Raw genomic sequence first — 19,961 nt, 5'->3', positions numbered from 1 at the left:
CGGCTCTTTTCTATTTCTTTTAAGAGATCTATTAAACCTATAATTACCTGAGAGTAATAATAAATAAACCTATAATAGAAATTAGTAAATCCAAGAAATACTTAAATATTATAGAATAATTCTAGTTCTAGCTATTTAATAATACTATAGACCTATTTAGAATCTATATAAATATCTTCTATTTTAATAAAAAAGCCCAAAAATTCGATTTCCTTAATATTAAACTCGTATTTACTAAGTTTATAAAACAGGTTATTTTTATATAGCTTAGTAAGTACCTAGTAAATATAATTATAGTATTTATTCTTATTTCGGAAATAAATAAAAATATTATTTAAATAAATAATTATAAAATAATTCAGGAGCCCTATAAGTATAATATTAATATATATTTGAAATATAGCTAGTATATTAGCTAGCCTAAAAGGTATTATAAGATATTTAAAATAGCTATAGTAGGTCCTAAAAGCCGTTTTCTACTTATATCCTTTATAAATTCTTATCTAATAATATATATTCTTAAGATCTAGCTTTATAAAAATCTTGGCTTCTTAGAGCTAGTTAAGGATCTTATTAATAAGAGAAAGCAGATACTAATTCTTAATTATAACTTGGTTAAGTTTATAATAATTAATATAAAGATATAATTCTCTATTTTTCTTGAAAATAAAAAGAATAGGTATTCCTACTAGGCTTTTACTAGGCCTTATCTAATATTTATAAAGTATATTTTATAAATATAGATATAATACTTCTAGTTAGGTCTCTAATAAATTATATAAAGGCTCGTATAGAACTATACTATTTATATTAATAGAGTATTTAATATTACTAAAATTAGGAAGTTCTAAAGCTTTATTAGAATTAAAAACCTCTAAGAAGTCTTTATATTTATTATTCCGGAAATAGATAGATATCTCTAAGGCCCCTTTCCGGAGAGTATTAATTTACTATATTAAAAACTCCTATTTAGTATTACTAGAACTATATAATAAAGTAGAGACCTAGTAATTATTATAAATATATAAAGCCTATTATCTAGAATAGTTATATTTACCTTTAGTTAAGAATAAGACTTAAGGTACTAGCTCAGAATACCGGTTAAGCTTTTTACTAAATTCTTTTAGTATTAGGATCTTAATATTATTAGGCTATATAGGTATATATATCTATTATTTCTTAATATAGTCTATATATTATATAAGAGTTATTTTATAAAATTCCATACTAAAGATAAGGCTATAAGAGCTAATATTCTTATATTTATAAAACCGGAGCTTAAAAAGATATATCTTATTATAATTATCTATAATAAATATCTTAAGATTATAGGCTTAATAGACCTTAAATTTATTTCTATAAAAGGTTATAAACTCTTAGTTATACTTAGCTAAAATAGTAAAGCCCTGGCTTTAAATCTAATTATTATTAAGGAAGTTATAGTCTGACCCGGTATTACTAAGTCTACTATATATCTCTAAGGCACCTATTTCTGGCTATATTAATCTTGCTTAAATAGTTATATAAAGTAATATACCTTTTTTATTATAGCTAAAATTATTAATATTTAAGATTTGGCCTTTCCTTTTCCCTATTCTTTAGGAAGATCTTCTCTAAAGTACTTCTCTATAATAATAGTATTAACCTGCTTCTATAGATATCTTAATTCTTTTATAGTTTTGGCCTTATTAGGGTTCTACCGAGCCTATTTAGTATATTTGGAATATTTTACATTTCTTAAGAAATATCCTTTCTATTTATAAGTCTAATAAACTATACCTAAAATAGAACTAGTACTCTATTAAGGCCTTAAAAGAGCCAAAGTACTACCTGAGGGTTTTTTATATGATTTTCGGAACTTATTCTTTCTTTTTTAATAGCCTTACAAATTAGAATTTACTAAATTAGAATTCTTGGGAATAGAATTACCCTTACTAGATTTCCCTGCTTTTATTTTCCTTAATTTGGGATAAGTAGTATATTCTACTTTCTGAGCTTTCTTAAGCTACTTAGAAATAAATACTACCTTATTTCCTAAGAAAATAGATATAAGTATCTAATAAGTCTTATAGTTAGATAAAGTAGTATTAAAAGTCCGGACCCGGTTTCTCTTAGGATATAAGTCCTAATTAACTTTTGAACTAATTATCCGAGTATATAACTTAGTAACTATCTTACTATTCTTCTAATAAAGATCTCGGAGTTCCTTAAAGATATCTTATTAACGGATTTAAGGTATTTAAAGTATATTAGCCAAGTAGGCCTTGAATTACTTCTAATAGACCTTATATAATAGTAGGCTTTACTTTATTATAGCTTCCCAAGTATTATAAGGTTTATTCCTAAGGGTACTTATAATAGAGTTAACTCTAGAAAAGTATCTATTATAAGTCTAAGGCTAGGTTCTAAAGATTACCTCTTAGAAAAATATAAATATCCTCTATTTCTTAAAGGACTTTCTATAATATAAGTCAGGTATCCGGACTTTAAGAAACTTCTCTCGGTTCAAATATATCTTTAGGATATTATATAATAGCTCCTAATAAATAATATCGAGATTACTTTTAAAGCTTATTATATTAGGAAAGGGGATAGGTTCTAACTCTATTTCAGGAAGTTCCCTAGTAGAAATTACTAAGGAAAAGGAAATAGACTTATAAATAGAGTTTCTATAAGATATAATAAACTACAAGATATTCCTAAGAGTACCCTTATATTACTCTAACTATAGGATATACTAGTTAATTATATCTACTAATTCTTGCTTTTATTAGAGTACTTTAACTTTAGTATATAAGCCCTATTCTATAGCTTGGGCGGCAGTAACTCGGATATTAATCTTGGTATCTTAATTATTACCGGGATTATTTCCGTTATTATTACTAGCTCTCGGAGGCTCCTAAGGGGTCCTATTAAAAGTATTAGATAAGCCTTTACTATTACCTATATCGGAATTAATCTAGTTAACTTCCTCTATAGGAATAGCTTTAGTAAGGAATTATATATTTTACAGATTTTGAGATATAATTACTTATTAAACTACCTTCTTTAAGGGTAAAGAGATTAGCTTATAAGGTATTTATTAGTAGGTAATAAGATAATAGAATAAATTAGTATATTATAAAACCATAGTATTAAATTTAGTATAGAACTAATCTCTATTCTTCCTATAAGGTCTAGGGAAGCCCCCTCTAAATAGGAGGCCCTAATAGTATATATATAATTAGTAATTTATAAGCCTAATATATATAATATAAATAATAGTTAGTTAGAATATTAAAGGGCTGCCAAACTCCCTAATTAATACCTGTAATATCCGAGGTTCGTTATATGCCCTTAAGTCACGTGCGACCCTATATACATTATATCATAAGATATTGGTTTTGGTATAGGAATACAGAATTGTCCTAAAAACAAACGATTTCTATACCTAGAAGCATTTTAATTTCTCCTAAATTAGTTATATTAAATTTCTAATAGAGTTACTCCTTGATTTTATTAATTTGAGCCATGCTTTTACTAATAATAATTATATTATCTATATAAATAGTAATTAGAAGAAGTAGCTAATTAACCTTATACTCTTGAAATATATATAAGGCTAAATTATAAAGTAATCTCAGGAAACTAATAGTATGGAAAAAACCATTAATTACCTGATTTCAAACCCTAGGGGCTTGTTTTAATTCGTAAATGCTTTTTTATAGATAGTAAATTAGGTTAATACCTTTAATAAAACCAGGAGATTATTCCATATAGTACTTCTCTTCTAATTCCCTATAGAGGAAGGCTATTTAGATATCTATTTACTAAATATAGAGCCTATATTTAGCCACTAAGGCTAATATAATACATATAGTAAAAAGCCTAGCTACTAGAGCAAAGGTTTCAAAATAATCTATATCATATTATTAGGTATAGTCTTATATTACTAGCCTTAATTTATAGTATCCGTTGGCCTTAATTTTAAATAACTAGTAATACCCGATGGTTTTTTAGTATTTTCTAATTACTAGATCCTATATATAATTACGTATATAGGATTATAGCTCCTTTCTAATAGAAGGTTTCCAAAGATAGGCATTAGGACTAGTAAAAGCTTTATTAATTAATATTAGAATTTTAGAAGCTTCGGTATTCTAGTTAATAACTAGTAAAGTACGAGAATTAGGCTATTCTCTAGTAATTCTAGTCAATTTCGGATATCTAGGAATTAATTTACTCCTGACTAGAATTATTTCGGGAGATATAGGCGCCTCCTAAATTATAGAACCTGAATTAGAACTATTTATAGGCAGTTCTAGTTCTTGGTTATTATTCCCTAATAGGAGTTCAGAAGCTTTGCTTAGACTAGAAGTACCCTTAATTTAGTTATATAATATACTTTAAGCAGTATTTCCTTTAATATCGGAGTGATTTTCTCGATTGTCTTCTAATAGAATATTAAGCTATTAATTTCCAGTATTAATAATAATAGTATCTCTATAAATTATATCGGGATTATATATATTATTACTAGAAGTATTATTATAATCTTTAGTAATACTAACTAGTTTTCTATATAACTGGGATACTGGATTCAGGAGATATATTCCCTTAATATATTCTTTAATAATATAATAGTTAGAAATAACGAATATCTGCTTATATAGGTTCCAAATATAATATCCGGAACTACTATAGCTAGTAAAAATGCCCCTAAAGGCCTTGGCCATATACTTATACTATAAGGCTATTTTCTTAGGAATATAGATATATACCAAGGAACCGAATATCTATAGATTAGAAACGTCCGGTTTAATCCTATAGAATACTTTATATAAAGTTATACCGATTTTAGGCAAGTAGTATTAATTATAGGTATAAATCCTATATATAGCTATTTCCTCCCAAAACTCGTATAGTAAGCCTAATTATTCTAGCTCCGTATACTCTGCTTTAATAATTATATATATACTATATTTAGAAATACTATTCTATTTAGGTATATAAGTAGTTATTAGTTTCAGACAAATACCCTTTAATTTATACTAGTTCTTGACTTGTCCTAATACAAATTCTGGAATATTATTAAGATATAGGCACTTGACTTTATTCCTAGTTTAGGTTTTAGAGAAAGTTACTTAATATTAAAGATCTATAAAGTAGCCCTTTCTATCTAAATTATATACTACTATATAATATTTAGTACCTTTGCAAGTAGTAGAAAGCATATAGAAGTTCTTACTAAGGAATAGAACCCTTAATGGCTCCTATAAGTTAATTATAATATATTTCCCTGGAAGTAGTTTTTTAGGGTATAGCTTAGTTATACTAGCCCTAGTAATCTTGCTTATATTATATGAATTATAATTAAATAGGTTTTGGTTCTTGAATTAAAGCCTATAAATATAGTTTACCGATTCCAGGATATACTTTATATTTAGATATTTATATTACTAGTACTACGTTTCCAGGGAGGCTAAAGCTTCCGATTTTAATACTTTTAGGGCATGCCCTAAACCAAATTAGTCAAGCTAATATAGTTCTATAGAGAGGCTAAAGGTACTAGTTATAATAGTTATTTCTTTATTAATAATTCGGATATTTCTTTGGGAAAATATAATATTACTTCTAGCTTATATAATTTTGGGAATTAATAATAAGGAGGTATTCCGGAATTAGGAGCTATAAAGTATATTATTGAGCTATATTTTTAGCTCTAGTTAGGTAGCTAAAAAAATAGTTTCTTTGCCCCTAATAAGAATTATTAATTCGTTACTAAGAATAATTAGAAATGGATTAATCTCTTTATATATAATAAAGAAGCTTTTACTTCCCATAAAATAGTCCGTAGTACCCGAATTAATATACCAGATATTCGTGGAATTATTATTATATAACTATTTACTAAGAAAAGTACTAATTATTAACTTTATAGCAGTATACACTTTAGGGTATATAGGTACTTTGGGATTAGAAGACGTCTCTTTACTAGTGGAATTAGTATCTTTTCCTTTAGAATTATAGAATTCCTGAGCTAATTTATAGCTTATATAGTTCTTAATATTATATCCTTTATATTTATAGAACGTATAGTAGGCATTTGGATCCTTAGAACGCTTCGGTTTTTTGTTCTTGTTTTTGGACTAATTTCCCGATTAATTTCCTTAAGCAGCTAGTACTTTTGGAATGGAATTAGAAGTAGAATTAGAGGTTTTACCCCTAAGTTTATTCTTCTTGGTAGAAGCGTCCGCTTTAAGTAATTCCAGCTTTAGTTTATTAATATTAGCTCTAATAGAATTTAGGAGAGGTTTATAAAGGTCATATTCCTTTAAAAGGCTACGAATCAGATATCCGGATATAGAAACGTCCGAAATCGACCCGTTTATACCCTTAATTTCAGCTACTTTATAGCTAATGCGGTTAATGAAGTCGTCTATTCCCTTATTAGAATCAAACGTAATAGTTTCCAACTATTAAAGATATAGAGCTTCTTTCTGAGCTTTTAGCTAGTTCGCTTTAGCTTGAATCTGGGTCCAGATCTGGTATACAAGCTTGATTTCCTTGAATTATTACCAGGTATCGTGGGTAATAAGTAGATTTAGTACCATACGAGCGATTACTACTTGACGAGTAGTCGTTTTATTGTCCTTTTGGGCCGATTCCACGAGAGCAGGAGCTTGATCTGGGTCAATATACTACTATAGATCTTCGATAATAAAGATATTCATGGCATTATCTATCCAGGAGTAGATATTACTATCTGAGAGAGGTTCGATTTTTGTTCCCTTATAGGTAATATATACTAATTTTTTACTATCCGGTATAGCGGATTTCGCGGAGAACTTTTGCCCAAAAATGGCTGTGTTTTTAGTGAATTCTGCTAACGCAAGGCCAATGCGGTGGGTGTAATTCAATAGAATTAACGATTTTGATGAAATCGGAAATAGACAGGTAAATACTAAGTGAGGTCACGTGACCTGAGGATCATGTGAAAGCACTTAGTGGGCGCTATCCGGGCTCATAACCTATTGAACTGGGATCGATTTATCGGTGGAAAATTGATATATTAGAGATTGACAATCTATAGAATGACTAGTTTTGACTAGATACAGGAGAGTGATTCCATAAAAAACAGAGGGAATGGATTCCCTAGCTATATTCCTGATTTCCAGCCCACCATGTGATTTACCCCGCACTTACTTGGTGGTGGGAACGATTTACCAATCTGATTCCTGAACGTACGTTTACGGAACGTAATCGAATAGCTATACTAATAAACGATTGGTGTGCTCGTACGTAAGTAATACCCAATAATCGGACGAACTGAATTAGTGATTGAACCTGGAGTGGAAGGAATGGATGCTAGCCAAGCTAGCTAGTTCAACATGAAGGATGAATGAGTTAGTTTGTTTATACTCTGTAAGTGATATGCACTTCCCGAAAGATCTTTCAGCCCTTGATCTATCACCCAAACAGCCATACCGACGCTTTCCTCGTAACGCTTTCAAACCACGATTCTTTTCTATTTCCAGCGCCCAAAAGTGGATTCCCACTGATATTGCTATCCCCTGAACCTTGGGGTTAATCATTGCATTGCAAAATGGATTTAGAGCAACTCACTATTGCTGTCTTTGGATCTCCAAACTTTCTTACTTTGATCCCACACCTTCACCTGCCTATGATCACTCTTAGACTGAGATTTCCAGCAGCCGTGCTCCTGGTCGAAAATGGGGGTTTTGAATCCCCTTTCGGGTGCAGGGGCTGGTCCGAAGGGCTTCATTGGGCGAGCGCGCTTTTGCTGAAGTGCTGCACTACGCGCATTTTCTATCTCTTTCAGTTGCTTTTGGACATCGTCTTTTTGGAGGTCTTCAGCGCCTGGGCGGAAGCTATCGTATTCTTCGGCATCTGTGTCTACCTTGATCGGCTCGACAATAGGCATGGTTGTTGTTGTTCTTGTTATTTTGCAAAACATCTAGGAAGTCGCGCTTATGGTTCTTTCCGTGGAAGAGGATCATAGATAAGCAGAACTTATTAGGCAACACCTCAATCATCTGCCCACCCCACAAAAAATCGTGGCAGGTTGGTGATGTGGCTTAGAGCCTAAGGTGCAGTGGTTCTCTGATGCTCATTGGCGTTGTTATCGCTACTTGACCCAGCTGAAAAAAACCCTGCAGGAGTTCTCAGGCAACGAGAATACTAGCTATTGATGCTACATTTTAAGAGGATCGAGTAATGCATGAAGTCTACTCGGCGACAGAAGTTGGAGAACAAGGCTTGCTCAGCCTTGCGCGATTTGAATTGTCCAACGTCTTTTCAGTATTAATCATGAATCTCATTTCAGGCAGAAATAATGGGATTCCGAGTAGCAAGACATAAGAAGAGAGGCTCCTAGGCTCTCTGGGAGACCATTTGAGCCTTTTAAATGTGGCAATATCTTGTCTTCATCTTATACTCTACATAATTAGTCGATAATGTCTCCAATCCTAGGCCCTCTGAGTTCCCATACCCCACAAATACCACGTCCACTTCCTAGCCCAACGGATTCCGAACCCTCAGCCGAAGGCACCGCTTCTGATTCAACACAATCTTCTATTTCTCTTTCGATCTACCCAGACTATGGGGACGAAGACATCAGAAAGGCACCTTGGAAATACTCCGGGTACAGAGTTTTTTCCAAATGGCTTGCATCTGACCAATCCTTCCTCATAACTCGCCGCTTTGGAGCGCTCCAAGCTCGAGTGCTTCTCTCCCTACAAGACGAGATTGTCAAACTCGAGGAAGAACTAGAGTCAATGGACCAAGCGTACAGTCGAAAAGCAGTGCCAGACGTCGACAACGGCTCTTTCAGAATCGACCCTTGCGAAGCTCGGCCAGCACTTATTACTACACTAGGGGACAAATTAAGGGCATACAGTACGTAGGACCAGAACTTTGTGATTGCTCGAAAATAAGAACTAAGGTTGAACAGATGGTTTCATCAATGAATACTCCCAACTGATGGCTCGCCCAGTACCGCGCCCAGATGATATTAGCAACGTACGAAACTGGCTTGGAACAGATGACCCCGACCCGGAAAAACACCCCATTAACGAAATTGAAGCCGCCTATATTCCACATACCAAGGATCTCGTAACTGTCTTACCAAAGGAGATATCTTGGTTCCGGAAGGTCCTTGAACGCAGCCTTCTTCTCCGCATCCCGGGTCTCCGCTTGCTCTTCGAGCGTAAGGACGATGATATAGAAGACTATGATGACATACGACCGATACGGGATAATCAGCAAGGCTTTATCAGGGCCACAAGGTGGCAGAATGATAAGAGAGTTGACAGACTTTCAGAGGGCGTGATTGCGGTGGTTGGGTTAGCGATGCTAATTGCTCTATTGTGGGTATTGGACAAGATTGATCATGGGTTGCCAAATGTCAAGCTTGGAGCAATTACGGTGTTTATTGTAGTATTTTTCGTACTAGTGGCGGTTGCTACTACAGCAAGGGTGTTTGATGCTTTGGCAGCGACGGCAGCGTATGCTGCTGTGCTGATGGTGTTTTTGCAGCTTAGTGGCTAGATATCAGATAGAGAAGGCTTTACCTTCTATTTCAACTTAGTTTCGAAGATAATAAGAGCAAACTCTAATGCTCAGTGGGTTGTACATCATATCCGGGTAGGAGTATCAATCACAAGCATTGGCCACGGCTCAAAATAGTTGCCTGCGTATGGAAAACTTAGCGAGATTCAGGCTCTCGCTACTGATCACGCTCATCACGGTCTATAGTAGCGGGATTGACTAAAGATTCGCGCCAATCCATGAGGGAGAGGGGCTGTAATATTAGCGATGAAAGGTAGCCGGTAACGACTGGAAGTCACAGAAGGAGAATCGATCGCACTGGTACTCATCACGTGCAAGTTAAATCTACTTGCTTCTCTATGCGAACATGAAAGGTGGTAGTAAAGTTTGATATCTTGGAACCAGATTATCTGGCTAGGCTAAATTGAATGATTCCTTTGCCAGTCTCTCACCCAATGGCCTTTCCCTCCTCGCTCTTCTGACTCCATCGTGGCTTTTGCATCTCCATCTGCTGAAAAACCGACTTCAGTTGCTTAGAAAACTCCTCTCGACATGAGTCGTACCCTTGATGATGTCTTGGGGAAATGCATTGCTCACTATATACAACAAAAGCCAATTCCCGAGATTCTCAATCCAGGCTGAAGACATTTGGATTGTACCGGAACTTTCGGGACATTCGGAGCGACGTGGAACAAGGAAAAAGGACACAAGAGGGATTCTCTGCTACTAGCAGTCCGTAGCAAGCATAGAGAAAAGGTAATCATACATAGCTGGAGTGCCCAACTTACTAGTATCACCGGTGCAGTTCCATCTCTGCCTCCAAGTCGCGTCCCACTATCAGCAATGACACTCACCCAACGCCCTCTCACTCTCCCTTCCACTCCTCAAACTCCTCCTTCAAATGCTCCTTTAACCTCGCAAACTTATTCCCAAAGTTCTTCCCACACCGCCAACACTTCATATCACTCCCCAAATAGCCCTCCTTTCCCGGGTGTCTCCTCACATCATCTTCCTCTAGCGGGAAATCCTCTAACGGGACAAAGAAGTCCGTAGCAAAGCTATTGTAGTGCTTCCGATGCTTCAACCATTCCGAAGACCGATCTTTACTCAACACATGAACGTGTAGATGGTTCATACTCGGATGAGCATGGATGCCAACCAGGACGTCTTTTTCCCAGTCGCGGCCAGCGGGCATGTCTTCTTCTCGCTCGATCTCCACCTCGCCATTTAACACTGCCTCCCTCGGTTTATCTTGCACTGAGAACTTCCCATATCTTCTTTGTAACTCCGATGCCACAATACCTTTTAGTCTAGCAGATTGTTCTCGAACCTGCGCAAGGAACTCCGCGTCCTCGAAAGCATCGAATGGATGCATGCTCGCAAACTTCTCATCCCGTGGCAAGAGCAGGGTATGCACGCTCGACTTCGGGTACATATCGTGGATAGCGACGAAGTCAGAGTCGTAGTATACGACGCGTGAAGGGGGGTGTTTTGAGGGGTCGGAAATGTAGGCACCTAAGCCGTCGCGGTTCTTGAAGACGTTTTTCGCGTGGGAGGAGAGAGATCTCTTGGAGGCGGCAGGTGAGGAGGGAGAGGCTTTTCGTTTGTGGGCCATGAGGGCGGTGACTGTGTGCTTGTTAGCTGGAGAAAGAAGAAAGGAGGGGAGGGGAGGTACAGGCGTTGCGGGAGGGCGAGGCTGACGAGGCTGTGGGCGCGGTACTGGCGATTTGTTCCTCGGTGATCGCACTTTTGGGAGTTTCTTCTGCCATTGTGGGTTACGTGGATGTCGCACTCGAGATTGAGATGTGACAGTGTCTGCCAACCTGAGTTGGGCGTTCGCAGAGGAGTGCTGTTGTTGAGGAGGTAACGGTTCGGGTCGGAGAAACGATTTCGCGAGAAGTGGAGTCTGTGAACACTCGTTGCGCAACATCTAACCTCACCCCAGTCGAATATTCGAGGGTTAGTGACGACTTTGAGTGATCTCCCTCTCTTCTCTTCTTGCTTTATGAGTTCAATTTGTCTTCTATGGCCCTTTGTATGTCCGGAAAGGGGAAAATATAAAACGACCCCCTCCGCCCCTCCCCCCCCCTCGATTAGGGGTGTCAATTGGGGCAGGGGTGTTGATAAACTTGTAATTGGCTACCTAAGCTCTTTAAAAATCTGAAGTTATATTTTTTAATATAAGTATAAGCTAGCATATTATAACCCTACTATTATAATCACGTGCTTCCTGACTTATAATAAAAAGATCCCTTAAAATAGAATTTTGTTTCAAGGGAGTTTATATACTAATTAATTAGGTTCTAGTTTTTGAACCCTATAAGGCCCTATAAATTAGGGGCTTATAGGGCTCTTACATTTGGTTTTGGGACTTATTCGCCAAATTTCTAGGCTTTCTTAAGCTTACCTTTAGGCTATCCCTTCGTCCGCTGAGACATTGCAGGCGCTAGCAAGGGGGGGTCCCGCACTGAACAGGGGGGGCTCGCCTGGCACACGAAGCATAATAATTATGTACCTTTGCATACAAATTTATTAGTAAGCTACATCGCGTGGATGAAATCGCGTCCAATAATGCCCCTCCAGTACGCGCTCATGCAGCCAGCAATGGACTACTCTTCTAGCCCACCTTCTAGCCCACCTCCACAGCCTAAGGGCTCAAAAAGCACCCAATCACTTGAAAATATACTCCATAAACTTGGACCAATTACAGACGTTTCCTACGAGCCCTTCCAACCCGAACCTAGACAGCCAGCAAGAGCACTTTTACCTCCTACCTTCCCTCCAAAACCACGCCCTTTCGATTACTTTAGCCTGTTCTTTACCTACGAGCATCTCCAGACAATTACTACAAATACCAATCGATATGCGAGCAAGCAAAGGCTACATATAAAGGGGGAAAGCGTACGAGAATGGACAGATCTGCTTGTGGAGGAGCTACATGTGTTTCTCGGTGCTATTATATATATGGGAGTACATGATGAGCCTCAAGCTGAGATGTATTGGAATGCAGACTTTAATAAAGGTCCTTTGCACTCAATCGCAAGCCATATATCACGCTGCCGCTTTGAGCAAATTAAACGGTACTGCCATATTTCATGCCCTGAGAATGACGAGCAAAAGGGATATCACTTACCTTCTAATAAGGTATGGTAGTATAAGCTTGAACCTCTAGCTTCATCTATTCAAGCTTCCTCCCAATTATATTACTCGCCTTCATCCGATGTGAGTATTGACGAGCTTATGGTACGGTGCTTTGGCAGGTGCGTTTCCCCCTTTTTTACCCCGCTACCCCGCTAATTATTTTAGATCCTCACACACATACAAGATGCCCAAAAAGCCAATTAAACAAGGGTATAAGATCTACGGACTTGCGGATCACGGATACATATATAATTGGATTTGGAGCTCGCGAGAGAAGGGATTGCAAAAAATGATTCTCCATCCAACCCTTACAAATACCGGTTCTCTCGTACGAAATCTGGCACTTTCCCTCCCACGCCGCTACCTTACGATATATCTCGATAATTACTTTACCTCTGTACCCTTATTTTCAGAACTACGAGCTTGCGGATTCGGTATAGTAGGTACTATCCGCCCACATAAGCAATTTCCTCCTGAATTATCGGCAATCAAGAACCGATTTGCGAAAAAGCTAGAATGGAATACCTTGCTTGCGGCAGTGGTTGAGGATATGCTTTGCTTAGCTTGGCAAGATAATAGTATTGTCTTGTGTCTAAGTAATGTCCATACTGTGGATAAGGCAGAGGACTTCCGGGAAAAGGAGAGGAAACGGCCCGCAAAGACGTCCACAAATGGACGAATCGTCCGTGAGGTTTTTGGCAATCTACCAATAAAGGAGCTTAAGATTCCTAGCTTTATTAATGATTATAATTAATATATGGGGGTGTAGATCTTGCAAATTAATTCAGGGAGATATATGAAACCCATAAACCTACCCTAAGGAATTGGTGGCCCTTATTTTACTGGCTAATTAATGTAGCTTGTATCAATGCGTACAGGCTTTATCAGTTACATACAGTACAAGAGCGTCTGCTTACACACTTGCAATTTAGAATCGAGCTTTATTGCAAGCTTTTAGGGTATTCTGAGAAGGCAAAGCTAGCGAGCTTGCGAAGGGGGCTAGGGGGTAAGAGGCTATTTGGCCCTGAACTCTAGTATTTGCACTATTGGGAAAAGCGTCTTAAAAGGGGCACTTGCACGTGGTGTTCATATACCCTAAAGTGTAAAAGGGTCTTAGGAAAAGGGGTAAATAGTGTACCAAATCGCTCACAGGGTGGGTGTGTTTTTTGTGATGTACCACTCTGCAAAGAGGGGGAGTGCTGGCAGCGATTTCATTCAAATAATGTAGCTTACTAATAAATTTGTATGCAAAGGTACATAATTATTATGCTCCGTGTGCCAGGCGAGCCCCCCCTGTTCAGTGCGGGACCCCCCCTTGCTAGCACCTGGCAATGTCTCAGCGGACGAAGGGATAAAATATGAAATTTTTAACCTCTTTGATTTAAAGAGCTATTACTAATCCAAATTTTATAAAAGTTTGTATTTAAATAGCGCTTAGTTAGCGCTATGAGGAAATAAAATAAGTATTAAATTATATTAATTCCTTATAAAATTGACTTAAATTAAAGAAAAAGCCAGAGTTTTGGTGTTCCTGTCCGAGCACCTCTACTTTAGGTTAGTTCGGCCCCCAATCGACACTCGTGGGGAGGTCGTTTGACATTTTCCCGTGATTCTCCTCAATCTCTCGAATGAGTAGGTTAACATCCCAAACTCCGTGGAAGGGGCTGTTGCCGCTGTGGACCAGGGTAAGAAGCTGCTTGCCGTCGAAGTCGCTGCCATCCGGCATCTTGGGCCAATCGTCACGGAAGCTCATGACGGAGTTGGGAGTGAGAGTTCTGGGAAATGCGATATTGATCTCAGAGAGAAGCCCTTAGACGGTACGATTGTGTCGCGCTGAGCGCCGCAGCTGGGAGACGCCTTTCAAGGCGATGCGAAGAATTCAGCATGGGCGATGTCAGGAAGGAGGGAAGGAAAGTTCTTTCCGAGTAATTATCTACAGGATTCTGCCAACACTGGCCGTCTAAGTCACGTGCTCTGGTAAGGCTCGGCTTCACTCCAGGTGCAATAGAATCTGTGAGTGGAGAAGAAGGGTGTTCAATTATCTATCTTCGCTTTCCGTAACTAGGCTAGTGCCTAACAGAATCGCAGTTGAATGCGGTATACAAAGACGGAAAGGAAAAAAAGGAACTAGGGGGTTCAAAATTTCCGACATTGCTGCGGTTGAGCGCCGGTAAGTAGGTGATGCTTGCGTTAATAAACGCAATGGGACAATGCGCTGGGCATTAGCAATAACATCGGGCGCTTCGAGAGTCGGCGGGCTCAACGTACTCTACTTTGCAGGCTTCGTTGTGTGTTTGCGGTCCTTGCTGCACTTGCCGTGCACCCTGAACTTGGACTTGTCCTCGTCAAAGGCGAACGCGACGGGGATGAACTTGTCCTGGTCGTAGCCGTCGCTGTCGTTGCTCTTCGGAAGAAAATCTGGAGAACAATCAAACCCAAGTACTCGGGTTTTCGATAACCAAAGAGAGAGCTGCTCCGAATGGCGAGACGTGGAGCGTTGTGAGCTGGCGCATTGCTGGACTGGAGAGAGATTCGGATTCCTCACATTGTTGTGGCGTTGAGCCATCCAGTGACTGACTGTCAGCTGCTGCAAGCTGGCAGGAAAAAAGTTCAATCCTCGACTACGTGGCGAGAATGGCCGGTGTCCTAAAATAAGCCGACGAACAAGAATCGCAGTTCGAATATGCACGATTACCTAACTCTAAAACAACAGGCTCCAGACGTCAAAGCAGAGTCGAAAAAAATTACAATCGGGCTCGACTTCGTTGCTACAGGTCTGGTAACTAGTTTCTGTTATCGGGCGTGTGGCACACGATTGTACCTTTTATACCTCCTCACTGACTCACAAAGAATAATTTATGGTTGAAAATAGATGATCATTTCTTAACACTCGCACGAGTAATTCAAGGTCCGATGCGACGATAACCTTGAGATGGACTTGTTAAACATGCTGCCTCTTCGGCCAGAAGCTTTCGAACCTTTTCAGCTCTCCCATGCAAGCTATCCGTCCTATGATTGGTTCATTTTGCCCCAGGACCCACCTCCACCAATCAAAATAGGTCCGGTCATGTCTGGAACGCAACGACGACTTCATGACAATCGGATCAGGCAGCTTTACGTCAACGAAGGCAAATCTATCAAAGAAGTTTGCGACATAGTAAATTTCGAGTTCGGTCTCGATAACAAGTAAGTTGTCTCTTTCTTTTACTTGCATTGACAGCTGTGAATTCCCCGAGCAACGCTCGAGAAGCGACAGAAATACCCTTCCAAACTCCTCCACTTGCTGCAAGCTTTGGACATATGACCAACTTCTTGGTAGGAAGCGTCACTATATACATCGGATTCGAGTCCTGAATATCGAACGAAACACGAAAGTGGAAGAGCGCCAAAAGGTTGTGCAACACATCAACTATTTACGATGTGCTGCAGGAACGCAAGAAAGCTATATTGAAGTTCGAATCAGAGGACACAAAATTGACTCGCCTAAATGGAACCGATGGCTGAAAGTTGATAGCGCAGGTCAGCCGGCTGTGGCACGGGATCCTCCTTCTCGTGAGCTTTGCACTTACTGCCCGCCTTTTGTAATGTACTGACAAGTCATCATAGCATTACCAGCCTTCATCAGCGTTTGTGCCTGCTCTCCTTATGATTTCCAGAGAATCGTGAGATACGCTGGACACCAAACTCGTACTCTGGATCCTCAAGAGGCAAGAGATGTGTTTCAAGATCTTCAAATCATTCTCAGCTGTAGGAGTTCTTCTTCCTACAGAAATGATACTATTGTGGAGGAGTGTATCATACAAGTCAAGAATTTTCTGACAGGCAGTATTCTCGTGGAGAGTAAGTCATGCTCACTGGACTTTAGGGTCCTTGTACTAAAGAAGAGCTAGATGCACTTTCATCGACTAGCACGCCTCAAAATTGGCACACAGACAACCAGGAGCGTACACATATATTTGCAGTTCAGAGAACGCCCTACTGGATGGTGGAAACTTCTTTCTGGATCCACCAGAACGATTTTCATCCCATTGTCGCAAATGAAAATATCGGGACGACCCGAGTCGATTCTGCTAGAGTAGCAATAGTGCCACAAGAGACTACACCATTCCGTATCGTGTTTGACTTCGCCCCCAAGCTCAACTTGCCTACACGAATAACCTACCAGCCAATTGCACGAAATGGCTCAGAGATTTTCCGGATTGTTGGGTGCGGACAAGTCTCCGGTCTTCAACGAGCTATTGAGAATGGCACCGCCTCTTTGGGAGATCGTGACGAACAGGGGCGTCCCCTCCTTTATGTAAGTTGAAGCGAAACGGCCTCTGAGCAAAGACTTACCAGAAAATAGTATGCAAACTTAGGCACAAATATTGAAATGTGTCAATTTCTGATCCGATATGGCGCCGATGTCAACGAGTTTGTAGAAGCGGATGAAATTGCAGGGTGAGATTCCTAAACATTTTTTATATCTCTTCCTCCATCGCTGCTATATCGGTCTTTATTCTTCTTTACTTTCCTTTGCTTTGCCTATCGTTCCTCTTTAGATATTGTTATGCTAACTGGGAGTAGTCCAGTATACAGTTTAGCACTGCCTATTAGCATCAGCAGTGAAAAGTCCTTGCGTCTCAAGATGTCTCACTGTCTTAAGGTAATGCTGGACGCTGGCGCAGATTTGTCGCTCAAGTCCAAGAAAAACCTGAACAGCTATAGCATCTTTTATCTCGGACTGCTCTTCTCTTCATTCGTAGGTAATGCCCTGATCGGGGAAAAGCACACGCTAATTCATTCCAGGAAACTTTCGAGCATATGGCACTCTCAAAACAGCAATTTGTTTGCCCGAAAGAATTTTTCGAAGTTGTTAATGGCCAAAAGCGTTATTCTCTGCACCTTCTTGCGGAGCAGTGTGGTTATGGTCTCCTTTTGGAATCAATTGATATCGTTCAAAAAGCGATTTTGATGTTGAAACTCGGCGCGGATATCTCTAGACTGGATTTCGATGGCTGTACCATTCTCCATACGGTTCTAGGTTGTGTTCGGCGTCATCAGATTTCATCAACCAGGCGAGGACGGGATTTTAGGCAACGGATTCGATCACTCCACGAGCCGAAGGAGTTTCTCATAGCTTCTATTACCGCTGGTGCCAATGTATACGCCATTGATGCTAGAGGCCTAACACCATCTGTGTATGCTCGGATGTTTCAGCGCGAAATGGAATGGCTTGACGCTCTCAGGTTGACTGGGTATGATCCCGAAGAGGTTATCGCCCAATCAGATCCCGATTCCCACAATTGTTTTGGCAGGAAGCAAGCATCAAGATTATCTTTTGAAGAATACTACTTGCGCCGCGAACGGGATCTGGAATCCAGGAAATCTACCATTTCTGATGGTGAGGGTGAGGATATCAGTGAGAACGAAGACGACAGTGAAGATAGTAGTGAAGACGAAGACGATAGTGAAGATAGCAGTGAGGACGAATACAGCAGTGAAAAACTGACCGAGGACGACTATGAACAAATGACTGATCATGAGAACGAGAATGAGTATGGGAATCATCTATCTCCTGATGGCAGAGAACATGAAGTGCTAACACAAAGCCTCATAGATTGCTGAAAATATGCCAGACATGTCGCATGAGCCTTGGTGACGGCAATGGCATTACTGATCATTATCGTCCCTTTTTGAGATGATTGCAGCAAATAACAGCGCCTGGACGCGGCGATGAGAACAGCCGTCAATGAGATGATGTTTATTCTTACAGGAAGCCTTTGGAGGGCATCATGGGGGCAGAACTTTCGACTTTGGAAGGAGAGAAAGTACAGGGCGAATTTTGAGTGGAAGACACATGGGTCGGTAAGATTTTGATGCCAGCTTTGTGTGTGATATAGCTTAGAGCTTCTATGTGCACCCAAAAAAAGAATTGCCTCCCCCTTCTTTTCTCACGATCGCCAAACTCCCTCCCTTGCCATCGGCTACGATTCCGCCAACCTGTGGTCATTTCCCTGAGGTCCTAACCACTTCTTGTTACCACTTCTTGCATCGACAGGCGCCTTCAACTCCGTAATGTCTGCAAGCCTGCCGTGCACTGCCGTCCGAATCCAACCCTCCCTAACATCTTCACTTACGTATATGCACTTACGCCAGGCCCCTTTGCAGCTGTTAGGTAGCCACCCCAACCGTGCAAGTGTGGCGCGTTCTCTATCCATCTTGGCCCTCCTAGTGCTACAAAGGCCACGCCCATATCTCTTCGGTATTCCTCCCCTCCCCTCCTCCTCCACGTCAGAAAGCATGCATGACGCCTTTGCATGCGCATGCCAATATATCCTCAGCATCCTCAAGCAATGTATGCCTCGGCCTGCAATAACTCTAGTGCTATAAACCCGCAGAAATGGTTACTGAATAGTCCTGTGGAGCTCGAGCTTTATATTATATTATTAGTATAAAATCTCGGGCTTAAAAGATGTAATTAAATTATTTTTATTTTAATAATTTAAAGATAAAAAAGAAAAAAGAATCTTAAAAAAATCTCGGATTTAAATAATTATAAAATATATATAAGCTTATATACTTATTAAATAAAGTAGTAACACGTGACTCAAGTTAGTATATATATCTTAACTTCATTTCTCGACTTTGGCTTTATATATTTAATTAGCTCTAGCTTAATTCTTATTAAATATTATATTATATAATAATTAGAATAAAAAGAAAAGTAATAAAATAAGCTATTAAGGAAATAAAAGAAAGAGGTATTACTTAAGTTATTTTTATATATCTTATAATTGGTATTATTTAGAGATACTAGTTTCGTCTAGTATTATTCTTAAGTAAAAGCATTAAATATAGTCATATAATATATTATATAAACACAACCACATATAAGGCCAACTAGCTTATACTAATATATATATAACGCAGGCTTCACCTACTTTCATTCTATAAGAAATTAATTAGACTTTACCCTATTTACACGTACACGTGCATCCGTTTAATATCACTCCGTGGCTTGTGTACAAGAAAATGCGCTTCCTAAGTAAAGTAACACCCTGCTCCTAGGCTAGCCAAGCCTCGCCACAAACTCTCCCGCTCTACGAAATTTGTAGTACTATAATCCAAACCTATCTTCCGTGCTCTTGTTTACATATCGCTTAACATTCCACTTAGCTCCCCTGAAGTGAGAAAAAGGGACTGAAAGAAAGGGGGTAATCGTGATCACGTGATAGGACATGCTTAAGTTGCGCATTGTATGTTTAGAATGAACGAATATCGAAAAGGCC

The 19,961-nt window shown here is 39.0% G+C and overlaps 5 protein-coding genes across 5 annotated transcripts; 4 read left to right on the top strand and 1 right to left on the bottom strand.

Annotated features, from left to right (window-relative positions):
• Positions 1–8,412: 8,412 nt before the first annotated feature.
• On the top strand, positions 8,413–9,660 carry K444DRAFT_664001 (uncharacterized protein). The gene is made up of 2 exons (XM_024886912.1): positions 8,413–8,898; positions 8,954–9,660. The coding sequence occupies exons 1-2, from the start codon at positions 8,457–8,459 to the stop codon at positions 9,547–9,549; spliced, it is 1,038 nt and encodes a 345-aa protein (XP_024735637.1). The 5' UTR covers positions 8,413–8,456; the 3' UTR covers positions 9,550–9,660.
• Positions 9,661–9,923: 263 nt separating this feature from the next.
• On the bottom strand, positions 9,924–11,577 carry K444DRAFT_562626 (HIT-like protein). Its single transcript, XM_024876993.1, has 2 exons — positions 11,225–11,577; positions 9,924–11,175 (listed from the first exon to the last, which is right to left on the bottom strand). Exons 1-2 carry the CDS (start codon positions 11,316–11,318, stop codon positions 10,415–10,417), a joined length of 855 nt encoding a protein of 284 aa, XP_024735636.1. The 5' UTR covers positions 11,319–11,577; the 3' UTR covers positions 9,924–10,414.
• Positions 11,578–12,175: 598 nt separating this feature from the next.
• Positions 12,176–12,828, top strand: K444DRAFT_724270 (uncharacterized protein; the record flags this gene model as incomplete). The annotated part of the gene is made up of 1 exon (XM_024888617.1): positions 12,176–12,828. A coding segment is annotated over one exon (527 nt), but the record flags the coding sequence as incomplete, so codon positions are not given.
• K444DRAFT_724264 (uncharacterized protein) lies at positions 12,714–13,626 on the top strand. The gene has a single exon (XM_024888616.1). It carries the CDS (start codon positions 12,875–12,877, stop codon positions 13,442–13,444), a length of 570 nt encoding a protein of 189 aa, XP_024735634.1. The 5' UTR covers positions 12,714–12,874; the 3' UTR covers positions 13,445–13,626.
• A 3,762-nt stretch (positions 13,627–17,388) lies between these two features.
• On the top strand, positions 17,389–18,612 carry K444DRAFT_613584 (uncharacterized protein; the record flags this gene model as incomplete). The annotated part of the gene is made up of 3 exons (XM_024880377.1): positions 17,389–17,431; positions 17,479–18,227; positions 18,290–18,612. Coding segments are annotated over exons 2-3 (814 nt in total), but the record flags the coding sequence as incomplete, so codon positions are not given.
• Between the last annotated feature and the right edge of the window lie 1,349 nt (positions 18,613–19,961).

This window comes from Hyaloscypha bicolor, assembly GCF_002865645.1.
Source record: "Hyaloscypha bicolor E unplaced genomic scaffold K444scaffold_87, whole genome shotgun sequence".
Taxonomy (NCBI): domain Eukaryota; kingdom Fungi; phylum Ascomycota; class Leotiomycetes; order Helotiales; family Hyaloscyphaceae; genus Hyaloscypha; species Hyaloscypha bicolor.
Note: the sequence above shows the minus strand (reverse complement) of the source record. Positions and strands in the feature narration are given on the sequence as shown.

Bases quoted from the DNA above. Each gene is read 5' to 3' on its own strand.
- K444DRAFT_724264 (XM_024888616.1), top strand. From the start codon at position 12,875: ATGCCCAAAAAGCCAATTAAACAAGGGTATAAGATCTACGGACTTGCG.
- K444DRAFT_562626 (XM_024876993.1), bottom strand. From the start codon at position 11,318: ATGGCAGAAGAAACTCCCAAAAGTGCGATCACCGAGGAACAAATCGCC. The intron at 11,176-11,224 runs GTACCTCCCCTC...ACAAGCACACAG, and splicing joins CTCGCCCTCCCGCAACGCCT to TCACCGCCCTCATGGCCCAC.
- K444DRAFT_664001 (XM_024886912.1), top strand. From the start codon at position 8,457: ATGTCTCCAATCCTAGGCCCTCTGAGTTCCCATACCCCACAAATACCA. The intron at 8,899-8,953 runs GTACGTAGGACC...AAGGTTGAACAG, and splicing joins GGACAAATTAAGGGCATACA to ATGGTTTCATCAATGAATAC.